The sequence below is a fragment of the Symphodus melops genome (genome assembly GCF_947650265.1).
Source record: "Symphodus melops genome assembly, chromosome: 3".
NCBI lineage: Eukaryota > Metazoa > Chordata > Actinopteri > Labriformes > Labridae > Symphodus > Symphodus melops.
In genome coordinates, this window is record NC_136693.1 from 7,596,654 (window position 1) to 7,616,864 (window position 20,211).

At 38.2% G+C, this 20,211-nt stretch overlaps 2 protein-coding genes across 2 annotated transcripts; one reads left to right on the top strand and one right to left on the bottom strand.

Annotated features, from left to right (window-relative positions):
* Positions 1–1,277: 1,277 nt before the first annotated feature.
* LOC306821821 (long-chain fatty acid transport protein 2-like) lies at positions 1,278–10,051 on the bottom strand. Its single transcript, XM_079340403.1, has 10 exons — positions 9,406–10,051; positions 8,430–8,639; positions 8,147–8,305; positions 6,108–6,232; positions 3,736–3,930; positions 3,410–3,500; positions 3,061–3,259; positions 2,547–2,644; positions 2,291–2,421; positions 1,278–2,207 (listed from the first exon to the last, which is right to left on the bottom strand). Exons 1-10 carry the CDS (start codon positions 9,998–10,000, stop codon positions 2,031–2,033), a joined length of 1,980 nt encoding a protein of 659 aa, XP_079196529.1. The 5' UTR covers positions 10,001–10,051; the 3' UTR covers positions 1,278–2,030.
* Positions 10,052–13,883: 3,832 nt separating this feature from the next.
* On the top strand, positions 13,884–18,377 carry gatm (glycine amidinotransferase (L-arginine:glycine amidinotransferase)). The gene is made up of 9 exons (XM_079339585.1): positions 13,884–14,034; positions 14,912–15,130; positions 15,255–15,450; positions 15,986–16,176; positions 16,296–16,433; positions 16,632–16,796; positions 16,920–16,983; positions 17,064–17,180; positions 17,300–18,377. Exons 1-9 carry the CDS (start codon positions 13,966–13,968, stop codon positions 17,410–17,412), a joined length of 1,272 nt encoding a protein of 423 aa, XP_079195711.1. The 5' UTR covers positions 13,884–13,965; the 3' UTR covers positions 17,413–18,377.
* The last annotated feature ends 1,834 nt before the right edge of the window (positions 18,378–20,211 follow it).

A 20,211-nucleotide genomic window follows, 5' to 3' on the forward strand; every position in this document is an offset into this window, starting at 1 on the left:
AGATAGCCTACACTTGTAAAAAAAAAAAAAAAAAAAAAAAAAAAACGTGGAAAAAGAGGAGCGGCTCGATTAAAAGCAGTAACAATAAAGATATCAGACCAGTAAGTTAGTGATACAAATGAAACTCGACATATAACCTCATTCATGCCTTGAAATAAGGTTCCGAAATCTCGTCAAAGTGATAAACAGTTATTCTTTCCTCTGTTTACCTAACCGAACCCCTCGATGTCTTTTGCAGCCCACCAAGCACCCAATCATTTCGTCTGCAAGAGAAAAAAAACCTGGAGGGGAAGGGGGTCGATTATACTTTGACCACAAGGTGGCGTTGTCAGGTTGGTTCTACCTGTGAGCCACTTTCAGTCGGTATGTTTAGTAGTTAAATAAACGGAGACAATAGTTGACAAGCACTTCTACTGTATTAACTTTTTTAATTACTCACTTACTTGTCCTGGATACTGGTTTACTTTATAAATATTGATCCGTTTTCAATAGACTACACAGTAACAGTAGAAACATAATAGAAAGTCAGGGTAACTTATTCTACAGCCTCCACAGAGTATGCCCACTTCTAAATTTCCTCTAATTCACACCATTGATTGACTGACAATATTCAGTAGGATGCTCCATTTCTTTACTAGAACGTTGAAGAGATGACCCCTCTACTCTGTCTCTGATTGGCTTTTACATACTGACTATGCAAGCGTAGCTGCATGTCACAGTTTAGCAGGCCATTTATAGTCTGCTGGACAAGACGCTTAAAAACATTTGGGGGTAAATTAATAGTATACCCACTTCTTCAGGCACCACTACACATCTGGTCTTAATATCAAGAGTCCATGCTTTTCTCTAGCTTTTCATGTTTTGCCACCTGCTTGGCTAAATCTCTCCTTTTTTATGGATAATCTGTTGTGACCCTTGCATGTAAAAAGAAGACAAAACTTTTATCTTCTAGGATGTGTTGTGCTCTTGTCATGTTGGCCAGTTTTTTTTTATTCCAAGACAGGATCATTCTCAGTCAAACCACTTACTTTAATCCATGCTTTAGTAACATGATGTCGTAACTTTCAGATGTCCACATTAGTCTATTCAGTGTGTATCACATTTAGCACTCCATATCTAGACTGTATTCTGAACAGACTCTGATTGGATGGTTGTTTGTCCCCACCTTGTGGTTTTCACTCAAATGGGAAATGTAAAATATCTTGAAAAACTTTGTTAACAATGTGTATGCTCTATTCATGTAACCATGTCATTGTATACACAAAAAATAGTACTAGTTTTACAGTTAGAATCGCTTTAATTTCAAAGTAAGTCATTTATTTACATAGCCCACTGAATATTTGCACAAAAATATAAAATTTATATCTGGCCTTGTTCTACATTATTTTCAAAACTCTAAAAAACATGAAATTCCTCCAGTACTTATCATTCCTAAAGTATTTTTACTTAATGTGTCAGACATTACACACATTAAACACTGTTCATAGTTTGTTCTCAATCACAACGTATTTATATACATTTATATATCCTCGCTTTCCAGAAAATAAATGTATTTACATTGCCATTATTAAGCTCCCCTCCCCCGCGTGCTGTCTCCTACCCCAGACCTCAATTCTAATACATGCCTCTTACCCACTGACTCCTATCTACTGTTTTTAGTACAATGTGTTTGTCAACATATCAAAGCTCCTGGGAGGAACTTTCACTTTGTAGAGATTTTGGTGACCTAGATCCTCTGATGATAGTAAGAAGAAAAAAAAAGATTTGGCATTGATCTTTGAATTGCCTCATGTGAAATCTATCCTGCAGCAGCTTGTTCAGTCATTCCAAATTACTTTTTATAAATTGAGCAGTGTTCTTGCTGATGCTCTCTTTTGCTTATGTAGGTCATATCGAGGCATCTGTAATAACAACCAGCTAAAAACTGCTTAAAGTAGCTTTAATGTTTATAACTACGCACTAATTATGTGTAAGTCAATTTAAATTGCAAATGAAGCCACCCTGCACAGTTGGAGAACATAACATCCTCCTTATAGTTTGAGATTTCCTGATGTGATGGAGCTGTACACCTGAGCTGTCAGTGGTACGTAACTCTTCTCAGAGTCATTGAGGATGTAAAGAGGGTCCTGGATACGTCCTGGATCAAACCCCTCGTCCACTAGCTTCACCTTCATCTGTTTGAAGGTCCCCGTCAGCTCCACAGAATTCTGGTTTAATGAAAGTACAACTTGTTTCAGGTACAGGTACGAAACCTGATGTTTCAAAGCATGTAAATATAAAGTTGCCGTACCTGTATTCTTATGAAGCGAGGTCTTGCATATGAGGGCAGGTAGCTGATCACATGGTTATAGACTGTACTTCCATCAAACTGGACTCCCTCCTTCACAGTGACAGCTGCCATCCCGATCCGCCCCTCATGTCCTACAATGCAAAACAAAGTAATGACAAACAAACAGACAAAACACTGACGTCTCTCAGTGTTCTGAAGCCAGGATATTCTAATTATACAAACTGTGAGATAAAATATACAGAGGAAATGACATCACCGTGCACTTGGACTCCATAAACGTTGGCCTCTTTGAGACTGTCGATGATCGTCAGGATGTCGGACACCTCGGTTGTAGCTACATTCTCACCTTTCCACCTGGGCGATCAAACAAGTTAAAGCTTTATTCCAATTTAGTGCTTCTCTACCCTGAGGCTCGAGTATAATTTACAGACATGTCTGAGCAACAAACACAAGTCTGCCCAGAACTTTAAAGCTTTTTTTAAAGAAGATTACATGGATAACATTTTCTGTTGGCTATGAAAGAAAAACATTACTTGTATTTTGTAAGTATCTTTTTTTGTATTCTCTCTCTTTGTTTCGTCCTGCCACTGTAAATTTGCTAAGTGCTGTGCTCATGGTGCATTAGTGTCGGGTCTTTGTAAATAGTACAAACAAAGAGTACAGCCTAGACCCATAACATTTCTTATGAATTGGCGCTATATAAAGAAAGACTGATTGATTCCCATCCCCCTTGCTTGACATCCTCATCATGTTGTGTTGACATTCTGTACCTGAATGTGTCGCCTACACGATCCTGGAAGTAAATGAAGTTCTCGTGATCAATCCTCATCAGGTCTCCACTGTTGAAGTAAAGATCTCCTTTCTTGAGAACATTTCGAAGTCTTTTCCTCTCTGTTTGTTCTTCATTCTGGGCGTAGCCGACAAAAGGAGCGATGTCTGTGATCTTGGACACCAGCAGTCCTGTCTCGCCTTAGAAGAAGCAAAATAGACATGAATCTAACTGCCTTTGTCAATCAATCCACACACCCATCATTTGATCTTAATTGAGTTGGAAAATAACCCACAGGACAAAAAAAAACAGTGTTGTAACTTATAGTCAACAATGCAAAGTTTCTTCACCTTTGGGTGCCTCCACACAGAGGCCATTAGCATCTCGGATGGGCTCATCCAGCACTGTGTCATACTTGATTAATGTGAAAGGAAACAGCTTCTTCAGGAGAACACAAACACATTGGTGTCAGATTATATGACCAATTCATCCTTTACTATATGACTCCAACATTACTTCAATTTTTACTTCACAACATGTTTAGGGCCAAAATGATGTTTTCAGCATTTAAAGCACCGGTTGAACCCCAAGAAGTTTAAAGCCATTGGATGGGCTTTAAGTAACTTAAAAAGAAACACAGAAAATGGCAATAAATCACATTTTATGTCAACCTTACCTTGTGGAAAAAGTTGACCCTTCCAATGGCTCCAATTTTCCCAGCATAATTGACAAATCCCACATTTCCCTCAGTGGAGGCGTAAAACTCTCGCACTTCAATATTCCCAAAGCGATTGAGAAAGTCTCTCCAGATTTCCGCTCTGACACCGTTTCCAATGGCCAGTCTTACTTTATGGTCCCTGTCATTGTCTCTCTGTTTTTTCATTTAAAAAAAAACAACAAAAAACATGAAGGAAGTCAAGCATTATGTAAGTGACACAGAAATAAATCATGTCTGACCTTATTATTTGAAAATGTTAAAGGACCAGGATCTACAGCAAATGTACTTCTTTTATAGATACAGACGTGAACTTACATGTTTTATTATAATAATAATCCAGCATTTTTAATTTACTGACTCATCAGCTTTGATTCATGGTCAAGTATGGCTGATCTCTGTTTACATACTAGAATTTATAATCCAGTTAAACCCACAAAAAAAAACTAAATTGACCTAAATTGCTATTTTCGTCCGAAACACCTACAAGAAATAGCATTCTTTGTCATAAAATGTGACCCTTAAATCATACACTACTCAAAGGAGACTTGGTTACCCAGTGACTTGATATGGGCTTCCTCAGTAAAGGCCAGCATCTATTCCTAGAGGTGACCAGATACAGACAAACTGCCTCCTCTTGCTGTTGCAGGGTCACGCAGTAACACGATACTGCACTTCATGTGATGCAATACGATACTCTGAATGGCCATACATGTACGCAGGAGTGCAGTACTCCAAAATACAGCACACAAATGTTCTAGAGTTGAAATTTATTGTTGTATGTATTACGTTGATGCTCTAAAAATGTGTATTTATTGTATCAGGAATTGTAATTGAACATATTCGTAACGTTTCCTGCTGGTCAGAGTGATAGTGACGCAGAAAGCAGGAACCCGATAGTTGAAATTTAATGATTTCTATTTTGGTAAGCCAGCTGTGCTGTCCTGTAGGAATGTACAGATTTGGAAAGTAAATGTCGGCGTTTATCTGTCTCAAAGGCAGTTGGTTGCAGCCGGTTCACAGCATTCTGCAGACGGATGAAGACTTTTTTCCCCCAAAGGGAATGGATGTCAAAAAAAAAAACCCTGTGCGAGATGAGACTTTAACCTAACCCATGTGAATGAGACTTTTCCTTCATAACAATAATAATAATAAATTGTATTTGTAAGCGCTTTTACAAATTCTCAAAGACACTTTATATATGAAAATCCTAAAATATACAGTTAAAAACAGCAAAAGACAGTAGAAAACAGAAAAACAGTAGAAAAAAAAGGTTCAGGTGTCATGGAGTTAATATGTACAATACTCTTTATAGAAGAGTGCAATAATAAGACACTTTATGGGCGGCCCAATGGACAGTGGAATCTAGTGCATATGAATAGTGACTATTTTATTTGTCATTTGTCTTAACTTGTATTTCTATTTGCGGAATGTTGCTGCTGTTACATCACATCATGTAATCAATGAAGGAGATTTTAAACAGTAAATGCATTCTAATGCTGTAAAACTAGTAAATAAACATTGGGTTAAGTCACAAAACTGGAGCTAGGCTAGCCTCATCTTTGAATGATGAGGAAAGACCATAATGTGATCCCTAACAGAAAGAGAAATGGCTTTTGTAACACATCGATTGAACAACAGACTGATGTGATGAGCAGCAAACACTACTTTCTGATCAGCTAAAATCAGCTGAATAGGAATCACACTTTTATTTTATGGTGATATCCGCTTGACTTTGCCATTATCTTGAAGAAATGAAGCTTTTTTTCTCTGAAGATACTAAAATAATTAACCCACAATCTTGAGACAACAGAACAAAGGCAAACAACTGTACTAGGCCTCTGTAGAAATATTGTCATAACAGACTTGAGCTTGTATAATGCTTTTCTATTCTTCTGACAACTCATTCTGCTTTTACATTGCAGGTAGCACCTACCCATTCACATATTGATGGCAGAGGCTGCTACGTAAAGTGTTCATTAGTATTAACTAATCCCATTCACACACTTTTACACGCCGCCTACAAAGCAGCAGTTGGGATTAGATGTGTTGCCCACAACTACATATGACATAAGATATGACTTACTCGACCACCAGAGGGGAAATTCAGGCGTTACAGCAACAATACAGAAGTCAAAAACAGAATAGAATAGGTGACATAAATATATTGCACATATAAATACACATATGGCTACAGGAACAGGGGCTCTAAAACCAGACCTTTCAGTTAAGAGATAACCAATTCTACTACTGAGCCACAGCCGCCCACACTGCCTGTTGTAAAGTTATTTTAAACACTGCGTGAAAGGCTCTTAACAGTGAAACAGCTTTACCTTGGGTGTGTTGCAGAGGTAACGCATCACCTCACCGATGTACTGGACAACAGTCACACTGTGTTTCCTGCAGTCGTCCCAAAACTGAGAGGCAGAAAACTTCCTCTTCAGAATGATAGTTGACCCTTCAAAATCAGACAGAAAACAAAGAATTTATTTATATACAGTATATATATATACATATTTTTTTTAATCAGACCTATGTTTGTTTTTCAACCTGTAAACATGTTAGTTTCTACGTTCAAAATGGGCATTTTTGGCTGTGGTGTGTATGTGACTACAAGAGCTCCTGAAGCCAGCCTTAAGTGGACACTGGAACTTAGTCCACTCGTTGGCTCGTACCTTAAATCCACTGTGCGCATTCAGATTTGGAAAGACTGCGTTTTCATTTGATGCTCCTGATTCCTGGAGTGCCATCCAAGAAATTTAAAAAATGACAATTCTGCCCTCACATGCAGAATTGAAGGACCATAGTAACGGACCACTGTTCATCAATTTGTAACTGTTTTTAAATGTGTAAGTGTCGTCTTTGTTTGTTTTTATTGTTGTTGTTGTTTTTATTAGCTGGTTTCCTTTATCTCCTTTTCTATGCCGTTAACTCAACGTCACTGCAAATGAGAGAGACCTCTGTGTCTTTCGAGTTAAAATAAAGGTTCTGAATTGAATTGAAGGGACTAAATGCAGGATTTTGTACTTGCGTGGGGAATGAGGCTATATCCTCTATACATGGGCCGCGCTCACTAACCACTAGGCTGCACATGCCATCAGGTACATGTCAGTCAGTTAAACATTGTTTAACAACCAGTGCACATCAGAACTCGGATTTAGGTGGAGCACTGATTGATAATGGCACTCAGACCACTTAACCAGACATAAAATAGCGACATGAACTTTACCCTGAATAGAGAAAAGTAGCGAGAAAACAAGAGGTAATCTGGTTGTGGTTGACCCGGCTCTGTTCAGATTACTGCTTCCCAGGGACAAAAGACTCTTTCATTTAGTTTCTCAGGGGCAGGAGAATCAGAGGGAGAAGGAGGGTTGAGGGCATCACTTTTCAGTTCACAATGTTCAAGTACCAGCCTTGTATTTGGGTCATGTGTGAGAACCTCAACAGCTTATGACAATTGAACCTGAATTTGCCGCAAATTCTTGTGCAATAGCCTATTGACAATTCGCCTTTTTAACTCTTTATGACAGTGTTGTACTGATTTTGTTAAATTCAAAGGTGCAGCCAGTATAAATGTTTGTTGCAGCTTGTAAAGACAACAAAAACGGAGTCCATAGCCACAGAAGCACAAGTCCACTGTAGGACTTAGTGTACAAATGCACTGCTTTTACCAATTATTCATCAAGCTTTCACAAGCTGACTGCCAGTGTTTTGCACCTGTTTCACCAACCAAAAGCAGCTCTTTATCACAAGCCGCTCCTTAGCGGCTCGAAAGCGGGTAAAAGTCAACCCAAGGTTTACGCTTGTTTCAAAAATAGCTTTATCCACATAGCAGTTCGCTTCACTTTGATAAAATTTTGTCTTCTATTGTCATCGCCACTCATAACAGTCACCAGCTTGAATTACATCACTCACGGGGGGAAACATACATGCTCTCCACCCAGAAATCCTGAGCAAACAAATCAAAAGAAAACGTGGAAATACAGGCAGAGGACAGGGTGTCTGCAGACACGTCAAGTGTCTTGAGATCACATTTGCGAGTATGGATTACCAAAATACAAATAAAAATTGAATGACTGATTAAGCTGCAACCTGTTGCCTGACAGACTACGTTGTGAGTGACCTTGTTTGCAGTCAAAGCTCATTTGGTTACGTCATAGATGACAAGTGAACCACAGCACTTACAGTACTTTGGTGCAGGTTCAATGTTTTGTTGCAGTTTAGTGTGGAGAGGCTCAACTCTAGACTGTGTTTTTGGCTGTTAACGTATTTAGCTGTTGTTTAAGAAACTTAGCACTCTTGCACAAAGGAAAAGAGTCTGCAAGGAATCTCACACAGCTCTCACTTCTACAGTAAATCTCAATAACCTCACCTGTCTCAATTGCACCAATAAAGCCTATCATAAATCCGGCCGTGTGGTACAGAGGCAGGTTGACGTAGATGACATCATTGGCTGAAACACCATTAGAAGATAAAACAGCTAGAGCAGTCAGGAGGCGGTTCTGATTGACCACAGCTGCTTTAGGGAGACCTAAAACAAAATGAGACACCATCAGTTCACACATCTAAAATTGTGATGATGTTGTTGTTGCTTGTGGAGATGATCACATCAAAAAGTGAAAAGCAAGCAGACCAATGAAGCCACTCCCATATACCTGTGGTGCCAGAGGTGTAGATATAGACTGCAGGGCTTTTAAATGTGAGGTGAGATCTCAGGGAATGGGGGAGCAGGCCAGCTGATGCTTTGTCCACTTTATCAGAAAAGCTTTCTATCCCAGGTGTGTCGCAGTGCTCGGTCATCAGGAGGACGGTGACGTCCTGCTCCGTCAGTAAAGGAAGCACATCCTCCACTGCTTCCTTCAGCTCTGGAAAGAGGAACACAGTAACATAATAACCGCAACATATTAGTTTTACATTAACATACAGCCTTGCCAAGATATCAGCATAATCATGTCATGAAATATGTAGCTTCACTTTATAGAAGCTGCAGTTATGGAAGACAAATAACACCTCATTTCCTCAGCCTTCTTTTTGAGGTTTATTGCAAGTGTGCAGGACTGCACCCACTTCTTTATTTGGGACCGCAAACACTGTTTTCATCTCTGACTTATTGGTTAAAAGTTGTTGCAGTCACCTTATATACAGACCCCTTAACCGTAACTTGCCGTCTAAGAACTTAATCTGTGAGAAAGGGTTTCATAAAGTTAATTCAAATACAATGTAAACTCAAATTAATCACTTTTTAAAGTGTTGTTATCCTTAAATGATAACCTTAAGACTCTTGCCTTCCAAATGTAAGTGTTGAAATAAGCTAACAGGGGCCTGATTCAGGATAACATCCCCAAGACCCTTTAGTCTTCTAAATTGGCTACTGTAGGCTACTAGAATTACATGGGGGTTTCAAATTTATAAATTCCGAAGGGATCTTCTCCAATGTAGCTATTCAGCTTGAAAAAAACACTTGAAATTAAACATTTAGAAAGCAGAAACAGTGTCCATAATTGAGTTGTTTGTTTACATTAGTAAAGTCGATTTAAATAGAGACGCGCTGAAGTAAACGTCACCTGAAGGCGCAGGCCTGCCTTTACTTTAAATTGTGATCGTAAAAGTAAGCACTCAGATCATGTATACCTGCAGCTGCTATCATCACTTTTGCCTTGCAGCAGTTGAAGCAGTGCAGCAGAGACTTGGTGCGGATGTTGTGGTTGAGGAGAGCAACAGGGGAGCCTAGTTTGGCCAAAGCCAGCCAGGTAAAGATGAAGGCGGGTTCATTCCCCATAAAAAGTGCCACGGTGTCCCCAGCCTTATACCCAGACTGACACTGCAACGCGTGCGCTATCTGGTTGCTCCTTTTATCCGTAAACGCGTAAGTGAAGCGTTCCTCTCCAAACACAATAAACGGTTTGTCTGGATGCGCAGCGGTCTGCTCCAAAAAACGATCCAAAACAAGAAACAGAGGTCTCCTCCTGCGCCTCGAAACAAACCTCACCAAAATCCACATTAAATCTCTGAAATATAGAACATCTTTCCAAACATAAGGGCAAAAAGTTTTGAGTACAAACGGTATCATCACAATACTTGCTAAAATGATTGAAATGAGATACATCATGTTTCTAACTTTCAAAGCTCCACGTCTTGTGGAGGGAAAAGGAGAACAAAAAGTGCAGCCCACTCTACAAAATGGGGAATGTTGCAAACAGGGATTTTGTTCAGAGGGGCGGGGCATTTTCTCCAAAAGTCGGCTGTGTTAAGTTCATAAAACAGGCCGAATAAGTGAAGAGACCATCGACCATCGCCCATAAGCAGTGTCTCGCTCTTGCCCATTTTGTTAGAAAAGAGAAAATCAATTCAAACTATAGGTGGCACATAACTGATGAACACTAAAGAACATAAAAACTAATGGATATTTTTAAAATGCACCCACTCCTTTCTCTCACCCTGTGGGTCAGGTGAGGTCAGCTGAAACGTGTTGTTGGTGTTAATGGATATGTCCAAGACTGTCAGGGTTCAGTTTGTGCAGTGGGCGGAGCCATGAACATCTCATCCACACAGCGGAAGTTGGAAAGACAAATTGCAATAAAAAAGAAAGACAAGATAATGGCCTTTTCAGGTTAAATGATCAGTGTATACTGAATTGAAATCAGTGCATGATTGGCTTACGTGCAGATCCACCAATATAGACTTCTTCTCTTACAGCAAGAAGACGCAAAACATGTTGTTTCTTGTTAACAAAATTCTCATATAGTAAATATGTTTGCTGAAACTCCTTTCACTGTGAAATTCTCTGATAATGAATTTATGATAGTGTACTTGCTTTCATTCATGTGGACATTAGGTAGCTTACATTTTTTGTGAAATATTGTATTGTTGTATTGTATTGTATTGTATTGTATTCACGGAAGGTGTGATTTCTGTTGTTTGTCAAGTTTGTATTGCTATAGTAAAAACTTGAGTAATGTCTCCAATGTAGTGGAGTAAAAACACTACAATGAAAAAAGTGATGTAGAGGTTTAGTTTAGTTCAGCCTCCAGTTTCTGAGTGAATTTCTCCACATGTAGGACCCACAATTACTAGACCTTTCTAACCCGAGTGTGTTTGTTTTATTGTTTTTGGTGACAACAGTTTGAATTTTTTTTATTATTATTACAACTACAATTACAAAGAATTTATTACAACTGTCTCAGTCTCCTTGAAGCAGCCAATTATTCCTGCAGGTGGCACTCTTTCTTTGTCATTTCCTGACAACAAACAATTGTTTATATAAGCAAAGCCTATTACTGTGTGCTGAGAAGAGCATGTTCCACTTACAGAGGCAAAATCAGCTTCAATTTGGAGAGCTGTGGGTCCAATTCCTCCAAATGTTGTTGTCTCCAACCAAAATGAACTCTCTATTGTTTTCAAGAACCTTTCTCTTGTGTCACACATTTTATAATATTGTTTTTAGGTTATTTAAACAAGTTCAAGAACATAATAATAATAATAATAATAATAATAATAATAATTATAATAATAATAATAATAATAATAACAATAATAATAATAATAATAATAACATCATTATAAGGTACACATTTAAAACATTAACACTCATACATGTTCAATAAACTTGAGAACAAGCTAAGGATTGTCTTGTTATTTTCACTCCTGACAGAATGTGACAAAAACACAGAGCATTTCAGAAAAAGAAAAAGAAATAAAGATGGCTCTCTTTAAGTTTAATAAGTCAGAATAGTCCTTCAACTAGTTCCCTTACACACAAGGTGTGTGGAGCTGTAGGAATTAAGTGCAACACAGGCTAAGCAGGATATGACAGGAAGAACATGTTGTGCTACATATGAACATGTTTGTGTGTCAAAAACAAATTTCTCCTGAGGGAGACAATAAAAGCAACCAACTAAATGACCATACATACTGGCCCAGGTTCCTTTGTAATATAGTTGCCTTTATAAGGCTTTGATTATGTTCTGGCAATTTTTTCTAATCTGTATGGATATTAGGCTACAGGCGCAAACATTTTTATCCATGGCAAGGTATCAACCTAAATTGTACAAACTTTAAGTTCTTTTAAAGGGGTCTTAAAACGTAGCTTTTCTCTCGTGCCATCCATCCATCCATTTTCTACCGCTTATCCAGGGCAGGGTCACGGGGGCAGCAGTCTAAGCAGAATGAATGAAATTTACATTAAAAAGGGCTGCACTTAATGATCACGTCAGTTGTGACCAAAGAAAAGCATAGCATAGAAAAAAAGTAGTGTAACATGAAGAAGCTGAAAGTCTCCACCAAGATCAAGATTCTCGCCCTATTAAAACAAAGAGCCACAAGCCGTTACATTTAGATTCTGCCAAAGTGCCATGAAGACGCTCCAATGTTACTCCACTTTTATAATAGTATATTGAATCCTTTTCAGCTTTGTACATTTTGTATGTACTCAACGCTTCACTTTAGGTACAAATGCAATGGACGCTATCCATCTATCCCACTGCTTATGATGATATCCAATGGCAGAGGTCAACAGGACTTTGTTGAAAAAAATGATAACTCATCTGGCCCTCTGGTGCAATACTGGCTGCCTGAGGCCTTCTAACTGGAGGGTTAAAACTAATAACAGGGAAATTAGGGTTGGAAGGAAAAGAACCATGAATATCTTCTCCCCATGTTCTTGTATAAAAGGTTTCCTAAATTATATCGCATAATGTTCGTATTTCTTTAGATAACAAGCAATTCTCATATTCTTAGAAGGAATTTCTATCACAGGGTTCACTCACACTAGGCCTAGTTGCCCCGACCTGTACCATGCTGAAGCACAATGGTCCCTCCTCCCCAGACCCAGGCGGCTCGAGTACATACGGCATCCCCGTATGTGTAGTGTCTTTTTTTCTGCAAGTGAGGAAGTAGAGTATTTGTACTTTGTATAATAAGTTTTATATTCATATTCACTTCTTTGTAAAAACAAAGACAATGCTCAGTATTCTTTTTGACATTCAAGGTTGTTCGATTGATAAGCGACTTCAATGTGACAAGATCAGGATTGATTATACATCATGTCTAGTTGTGTTTCTGTACTGGTACGTGATCAATCATAATGTGCTGAAGCACACCTCTCCCAACTGTGGTAGGGCCAAGGAAGTGTACAGAGCACTCACACTAATCAATAAACTGGACACTAGGGGTCAAACGTGCTTGGGAAAGGTACAAATTGTGTCGTGTGAGTGCGCCCTTAGTTGTCTTATAAAATCTGTAGTGTATTTTCATACATCCATACAAACCTGCTTCCTAAGCTCTTATCGTCAGCACTTTATCTGTTGGTTTGAATCTTTATCTACAATCAAGAACCAGTAGATTATTAAAGCAGCTTCAATGGCAGGATCCATTAAATTCCTTGTCTGAACAATTTTATCAGAAGCTGAACAGCATCCTCTGTGAATATCCTTTGAACCTTATATCAGCCAGGTTTTTTTTTCCCTCAGAGGTCAATTAATGTTAAGGGTCACTGAGGTCTCTGGGTTGTGAAACTCTTGTGAGCACACTGCAGAGAAGCATGTGGTGGCACAGCTGGGACCAGGCTATCTATCTTTTTGATTACAGTATGAGCTCCATGTTCACCCTTTGCTTATCTCTCTCTCTCTCTCTCTCTCTCTCTCTCTCTAGTGTATTGGTCACTTGACAAATGCATATTGTAAATGTACACTGAAATCAGAGCAGACAAATGAGCAAATATGACAGACTGAATCATGACACCCATCAACACCCATCATGTCTTACTATACAGTATGTAAAAAACAATCTACTCATATTTTTACAATCAACGAGGTGGTGGGAAAATTAACATATTGGTCGAAAAAAAAGTTGTTTTAAGCTGTTCCTTTTTTTTCTTCACAAAAGTTCAGACAGTTCCAGAGTCACAGCTTTGCAGGAAGATGAAACATTTTCTGCACAATGGAGATAAATATTGATACATTTTCAGACGCTCTCCTTGGGAACTCAGTGGGCCACTTGATAAGAATTTGCTGGCGTAAGGGATTGTGTTTCAAAAATGCTGTGTCTCAGGTCACGTTGCCCCACAACGTTGAAGCGACCAATGGTCTTCGAGACACGTAGACCCACTGCTATAAAGGCGAGGAGTCTTCATTCATGACCAAACTGCGAGGTGGATTCTGAGCTGGCGTGTGATTTTCACTATTACTTTGGAAAATGCTGCGAGTAAGATGTCTGAGAGGAGGTAGCAGAGGGGCCGAGGCTGCCCATCTGATCGGAGCCATGGTTGGTATAATGGTGGTTTCATTTTCTTCCATTTATTTAGGAAAAGTTGTGGTTTGTATAAAAGTTTAAAAAAAAAAGAAAAAAAAGAATCACATTAGAGTCAACGTGAATAAGGGAGGGGGGGAGAAAAAAAAATCGAAATTTTATTCATCAGGCTACATCTGGGCTTTTTCCACTCTGGATCATTTTGACCAGTTTGGCTATTATTTAGGTTTGATTACATTTGATAAAAATCCAAAACTCATTAAAGAAAAAAAAAGAGTAAAATCTAATCGCCTATTCGGTCTGAAATTAAATTTGATTTTGTCAAATATTACTTGGTGAAAGAATTGATTTGCCTCTTATCGTTGAGAGAGATTTTTCTCTGTGCTACCTGAGTGACTTTGAACAGCTGTTTGGCACAGATGCGCTCCCAAACTCAGTGACACTTGAGCTGATCCTGAGCCAACAGAGTCCACATATGGACCTATCTGTGCATCTGTGCACTCTCCTTAAGAACACGTGTACTTTGGCACCAAGCTATCTGAGGTCATGTCTCTTTTATCACCTATACACAGTTTTTTGGTAATTTGATCAGCTTTTTCTATTTTTGAGCAGCCAGGCAAATCAAACATTTAAATATATCATTTGTTTTCTTATCGTACTCTTAATAAAAGAAGAATAAAGAAAAGTTAACAGAACCACATCCATTTTGGGTAAACGCTCATATTCAGTTTTGCATGTAATAAATACAGTTTTTTTTAATTTAATCTTGTTTCCTTTAAAGAATTTGCATGTTCTAGAAAGTTTCGTCCGTGTATGTTTCCCTCATAAATCACATGTAACTTTGTTGATATGTGGAGTAACTGGTTTAAAAAGTCTCATTCTTTCTTCTCAGCTTGGCCGGGGGGTGACTGGATGGGTGCAGAGGACCTTCCAGAGCACTTCCAGTGCAGCTGCTGCACATTCACAGCGTGCAATTGAAGATGAACATGTTACTGACCCTGTGCCTCAGGATTGTCCTGTTTGTGCCTACAATGAATGGGACCCTCTGGAGGAGGTGATTGTGGGTCGTGCTGAGAACGCCCATGTACCTCCCTTCACTGTGGAAGTCAAAGTAAGCTTGATGTCCTCTGAGAAAAATGAGAATCACATATTGTTTATCCAAGAAAACAGTATCTAAATTACATCATGGGACACTGGCATGAACTCCATGTTTCATATTGTAAACCTCTCCACAGGCCAACACATATGAGAGTAATTGGCCCTTCTACCAGAAGTATGGGGGCCAGTCTTTTCCTGTGGACCACTTGAAAAAAGCTGTTGCCGAGATTGAAGAAATGAGCAATATTCTGAAGCATGAGGGCATCACTGTGGTGAGGCCAGATCCCATCGACTGGTCCGTAGAGTATACAACTCCGGACTTCAAATCAACAGGTAAAAAGAAAAGCACACAAACCACAGACCAGTATTTCAATGTATTTTCATTCCTCAACTATATTCATTCTTCACTTAACCTTGTGTGTGGAATAGTTCACAACTGAAAAAACATTTTACACCTTGTTTGACGTATTTAAGTATTTCCTGTATTTTAGTTTGTTTTGTAGTGTACTAGAAGTAGAGGCTTCATTACAGATTGATATTCTGCATGCTAAATCATGATACATGTATAATATAACGTGCATTTTATTTCAACTGCAAAATGTAAAACTAGCTACAGTACATATTGCTGTTGAAATGTGCTTCCTGCACCAAAAACACCATTACAGCACCTTTTCATATTCAATGATACAATGACATAATAAAGTACCTTGAATAGGGCCTTTAGTGCACAATTCATCCGCAACTTCAGTTGAAGTAGTGACACTACTTTCGCTTGAGTAAATCAGATGAAAACACTTTCATTGCACCAAGTTGTAGTTTTGGGAAATGTTTTATGTCAGTTAATCATTATGTTATGAATGTGTTGCAGGAATGTATGCTGCCATGCCCAGAGACATTCTTATGGTAGTGGGAAATGAGATTATCGAGGCTCCTATGGCCTGGAGGTCTCGCTTCTTTGAGTACCGAGCCTACAGACCTCTGATCAAGGAATACTTCAGAAAAGGTGCTAAATGGACCACAGCTCCTAAACCCACCATGTCTGATGAACTCTATGATCAGGTAAGGCCTCATTTCAGGGTTTTCAACTTCAGCACAAAGTTTAAGCTGCTGTTTTTTGCAATAAATGAGGTAAAACACTGTTGATTACTGACACACGTTAACATACTTGTTTTATGAAGGACTACCCCATCCGTACCGTGGAAGACAGACACAAGCTGGCCGCCGAGGGGAAGTTTGTGACCACAGAACATGAGCCCTGCTTTGATGCTGCAGATTTCATCCGAGCTGGGAGGGATCTTTTTGTCCAAAGAAGTCAGGTATGAAGGCTGCTAAAGCTTTTATTCGTTATCTGAAATGAAAGGCTCCCGTTCTGCAGGCAACACAAGGTCGAATTCTTCATCCTTATCCAAAAGTATTTCAAACATCAGTCATATGCAACCAGTTTGTTCAGTAAAGCAGACACAAAAGAAAACAACTCTGTAAACATTGAGAATTTTCTGTTCTGTTTTTTACAGGTTACAAATTATATGGGAATTGAGTGGATGCGTCGTCATCTGGCACCACACTACAATATTCATGTACTCACATTCAAGGACCCCAACCCAATGCACATCGATGCCACTTTTAACATCATCGGGCCAGGACTTGTGCTGTCAAACCCTGATCGCCCATGTCACCAGGTACTGTGAGACAGCGAGGACTAGTTTTGGTTTCTCAGTGTCTTGTTGTGCCCTTAAATGTAATATATTGATTTGCCATAAAAAGTTTCTTGTTCACCCCTGATCTTTGTCCTCTGACCGCAGATCGACATGTTCAAGAAGGCCGGCTGGACTATTGTGAAACCTCCAGCACCTCTGATTCCCTCTGGTTGGTACTCAAAAAGTAACCTATCTTCTCTTGCATAATCAAATATCTTTAACTGTTACACTGTTTTTCTTTTGGTTTAGACCATCCTCTGTGGATGTCATCTAAGTGGCTGTCCATGAACGTCCTGATGCTGGATGAGAAGCGTGTCATGGTTGACGCCAATGAAAGCTCCATTCACAAAATGTTTGAGAGTCTTGGTAAATTCCTTTATATAACATTATTTAACACTATGTTCATCTGTGTATTCAATGATATTTTAGAAGCATGTGGTTTTTTTATACTGTGCCATGATTTTAAATATGTTTTTCTTTTGCAGGTATTAAGACCATTAAGGTGAACATCCGCCATGCCAACTCCCTGGGTGGTGGCTTCCATTGCTGGACAACCGATATCCGCCGCCGTGGTACCCTGCAGTCCTACTTCAACTAGCCATGCCAGAAATAGGCAGTTTTTATTGAGCTTTGAAGATTAAAGCCTCAGTCCCAAATCTTAACATAACAGTAGTTGTTGAATCGTTGTTGTCAGTTGATCGTGTACGTAGATACAGGTTAATTAAGGCTGGAGCTTTGTGATACAAAAATTAAATGTAGGAAAATTAGAAAACCCATCTTAAAAAAGCAAACACATTAAACCTTCGTGTTTTTGGAGTTTCAAGCCTAAAGTAATTGCAGAAAAGGTGGCACCAGAGTCCTTTTTCTAGATTTCTAGATCCTAAATGTTTGAATAGTTTTGACTTAACATTGCTGTGCATCAGAGTGCGTTTGCAAACAGCTTTATTCAGATATTTACGCTCATAATGAACATCACATCAATCAGTAATCTCAATATTAACTGCTTTTCTGGCCTGGCTATTGTGAAGCTGAATTGTTTATGGCTTGTTCATCTTGAAGCCAGAACATTTGAGGACAAGGTACAATATGGTATGTGAGAATCACCTAATAAAGGGCACCGGGGAGATAAACTACCTCCTCATGAAAAGTTAGAAAACACAATTCTCTCTTTTTCCAAAGTATTTTTTTACTTAAAGAAATGTATAAAAGTTGTTGCGTAGGACACTGAACAAGATTAATTTCTTATTTCTACTAGTATTTTTTTAAAGATTTTCATTGATTGAACAGACAAAGTTCTATTTACATTTTTATACTCTATATTGGATTTCCCGAAAATTTGTGTTTTTATGTATTTACTTAAAAAGTGGGTGGGCCATGTCACATTTTGTATACCTTTTTGCCTCTGCTGTTTTCTTCTATTGCAAACTGGGCCAGTTTTTATGCTACTACTTGTTCTCTCTGAACTGCTTGGCTGCTTTTTGAGTGCAAAGCAAAGACGCTGAAAGATTTGTCTTGTTGTGATGTTTTGTACTATATAACTTTATTAAATCTAATTAAAAACTTTTTTGTGTCATTTTTGTAATTGACTCTTTTTGATTATATAATTTAGATAAACTTCCTGATATCTGAGTTACATAATGGATCGCTATGCAAATTCTCACCTTCAGATCTGTGCAAGAAATATAGCATCTGTGCAAGCAGCACGTAATTTACAGAAACATTTAAGACACAAAGCAATTGAAAGTGCTTCACACAATATCAAAACCATCATGACAGAGAAAAAAAGAAATACTGAAAAAAGAAAAGATAAAAAGTAATAAAACAGACAATTAACAATCAGAGAAGATTCAATCTGAAAATATTTCTAAAAATATCTTTAGAATTAAAATAAGAAAAAAAAACAGTTGAACAGAAGCTAATATTAAAAAGGGTTGAATAAAATGTAAAGGTAACTGGGCAGAGTTAAAGTTAAATAAAAGACATCTTTTCCAGATATAAAGACCATAGAAGCTGAATGACTCTGGGGACAGAAGGCAGACCTGACCCAGAAGACCTGAACAGCCTGAATGGTTTATAGTTACTAGGAGGGTCACAGATGTTTTTTGGCCCTAGACTATTCAGTGTTTTAAATCCAGCTGCAGTATTTCTGAATCTATTCTTTAGTGCTAGTGTAAGACCTCACAAGGATCATTGATTAATGTTAAAGTGTGTTTTTTGTTTTCTAACTTTCAATTGAGTATATTTTACTCTTTTAAATTCTATAACTTAAATCAAAGAACAGGACAAGAGGATCCTTAGAAAAGTAACCTTGCAACACAGTAAGAAGCTGAGTAAGCAGCATTCTATCCTCGAGTTGGACTTTCTTGTCAGTGGAAACTTTTAATTAGGAAGAAATCATCAAGAAAATGTTGCTGATAAAATGCAATATTGCCCATTTAATATATAGTAGAAATAATATAGGTATAAGGTTGCACTGTGTAAACCTGAGCACAATTCTGATGAACAATATATAGTACAATATAGCTGAGTACAGTGGTGCAGTTTATGAACTTAATTGAACTTGATATCACACTCTTACACTCTTTGACCCTGGTACCTGTTCAGCTGTCCCCACATTTACTGCAACACCTTCATGTCTGTAAACATTAACCAAGCGATGACGTGTCAGAGAGGGTGGTATTATATCATGTATTATGTAAACTTGATGCACATTATGCAGATTATGCTGAGTCGGTTTAAAATCAGAAGGACAGGTTTCAGTTATTGAAGTGTAACATTTATTCTTCAAAGTGATTATTGATTCACTGTTTTCTTCCCGTTGGTGAGGTTGTGAACAGAAACAGGTAACAGAACAGAAAGGTTAAAGGTTCCTTTAGGTGAAATGTGTAATAAACAAAGGGGTGCAGTAAAGTGACCTAATATGCATCATAAATGACAAACGGACCAGGGAAATGAGAAAAAGGTAAAAAAAATAAATTAATAATAATAATAATAATAATAATAATAATAATAATAATAATAAATTATTATTTATTATTATTGTAAAAGTCAACTTGTAAAAAAAACAAAAAAGTTGGGTTTTCATCAGGCTAGGGCCAACAATTACAAGCAAATGGACGTGAACCTGCACCGGCTCGGGTTCGGTTGGACTTTTTGGTCCCATTCTAAGCTCTAATTGGACAATCTGGAGCAGTATTGTTTTCTAACTTGATTAGGATATTAAAAGCAATATGTGTTCAGTGGCAGACTGCTGTCACAATCGTGCTCTGGAGACAGACTTGTATCAGACATATATCTTTATAACACTCACTGTTATGGCAGGGTAAAAAAATCATACATGTATTTTTAAGCACAGGTTATGTACATTTCTTTGTATAGGTCTATTTTTGATTGCACA

What these genes read in the sequence shown, in the direction of transcription:
- LOC306821821 (XM_079340403.1), bottom strand. Translation starts at nt 10,000, where the DNA reads ATGCCCCGCCCCTCTGAACAAAATCCCTGTTTGCAACATTCCCCATTT. An exon ending in ACCTCTGCAACACACCCAAG is followed by an intron (nt 3,931 to 6,107) that starts GTAAAGCTGTTT and finishes ATGAAAAAACAG; the next exon opens with AGAGACAATGACAGGGACCA. An exon ending in CGTGTAGGCGACACATTCAG is followed by an intron (nt 2,645 to 3,060) that starts GTACAGAATGTC and finishes TTGATCGCCCAG; the next exon opens with GTGGAAAGGTGAGAATGTAG.
- gatm (XM_079339585.1), top strand. Translation starts at nt 13,966, where the DNA reads ATGCTGCGAGTAAGATGTCTGAGAGGAGGTAGCAGAGGGGCCGAGGCT. An exon ending in CCTTCACTGTGGAAGTCAAA is followed by an intron (nt 15,131 to 15,254) that starts GTAAGCTTGATG and finishes ACCTCTCCACAG; the next exon opens with GCCAACACATATGAGAGTAA. An exon ending in CTGATGAACTCTATGATCAG is followed by an intron (nt 16,177 to 16,295) that starts GTAAGGCCTCAT and finishes TGTTTTATGAAG; the next exon opens with GACTACCCCATCCGTACCGT.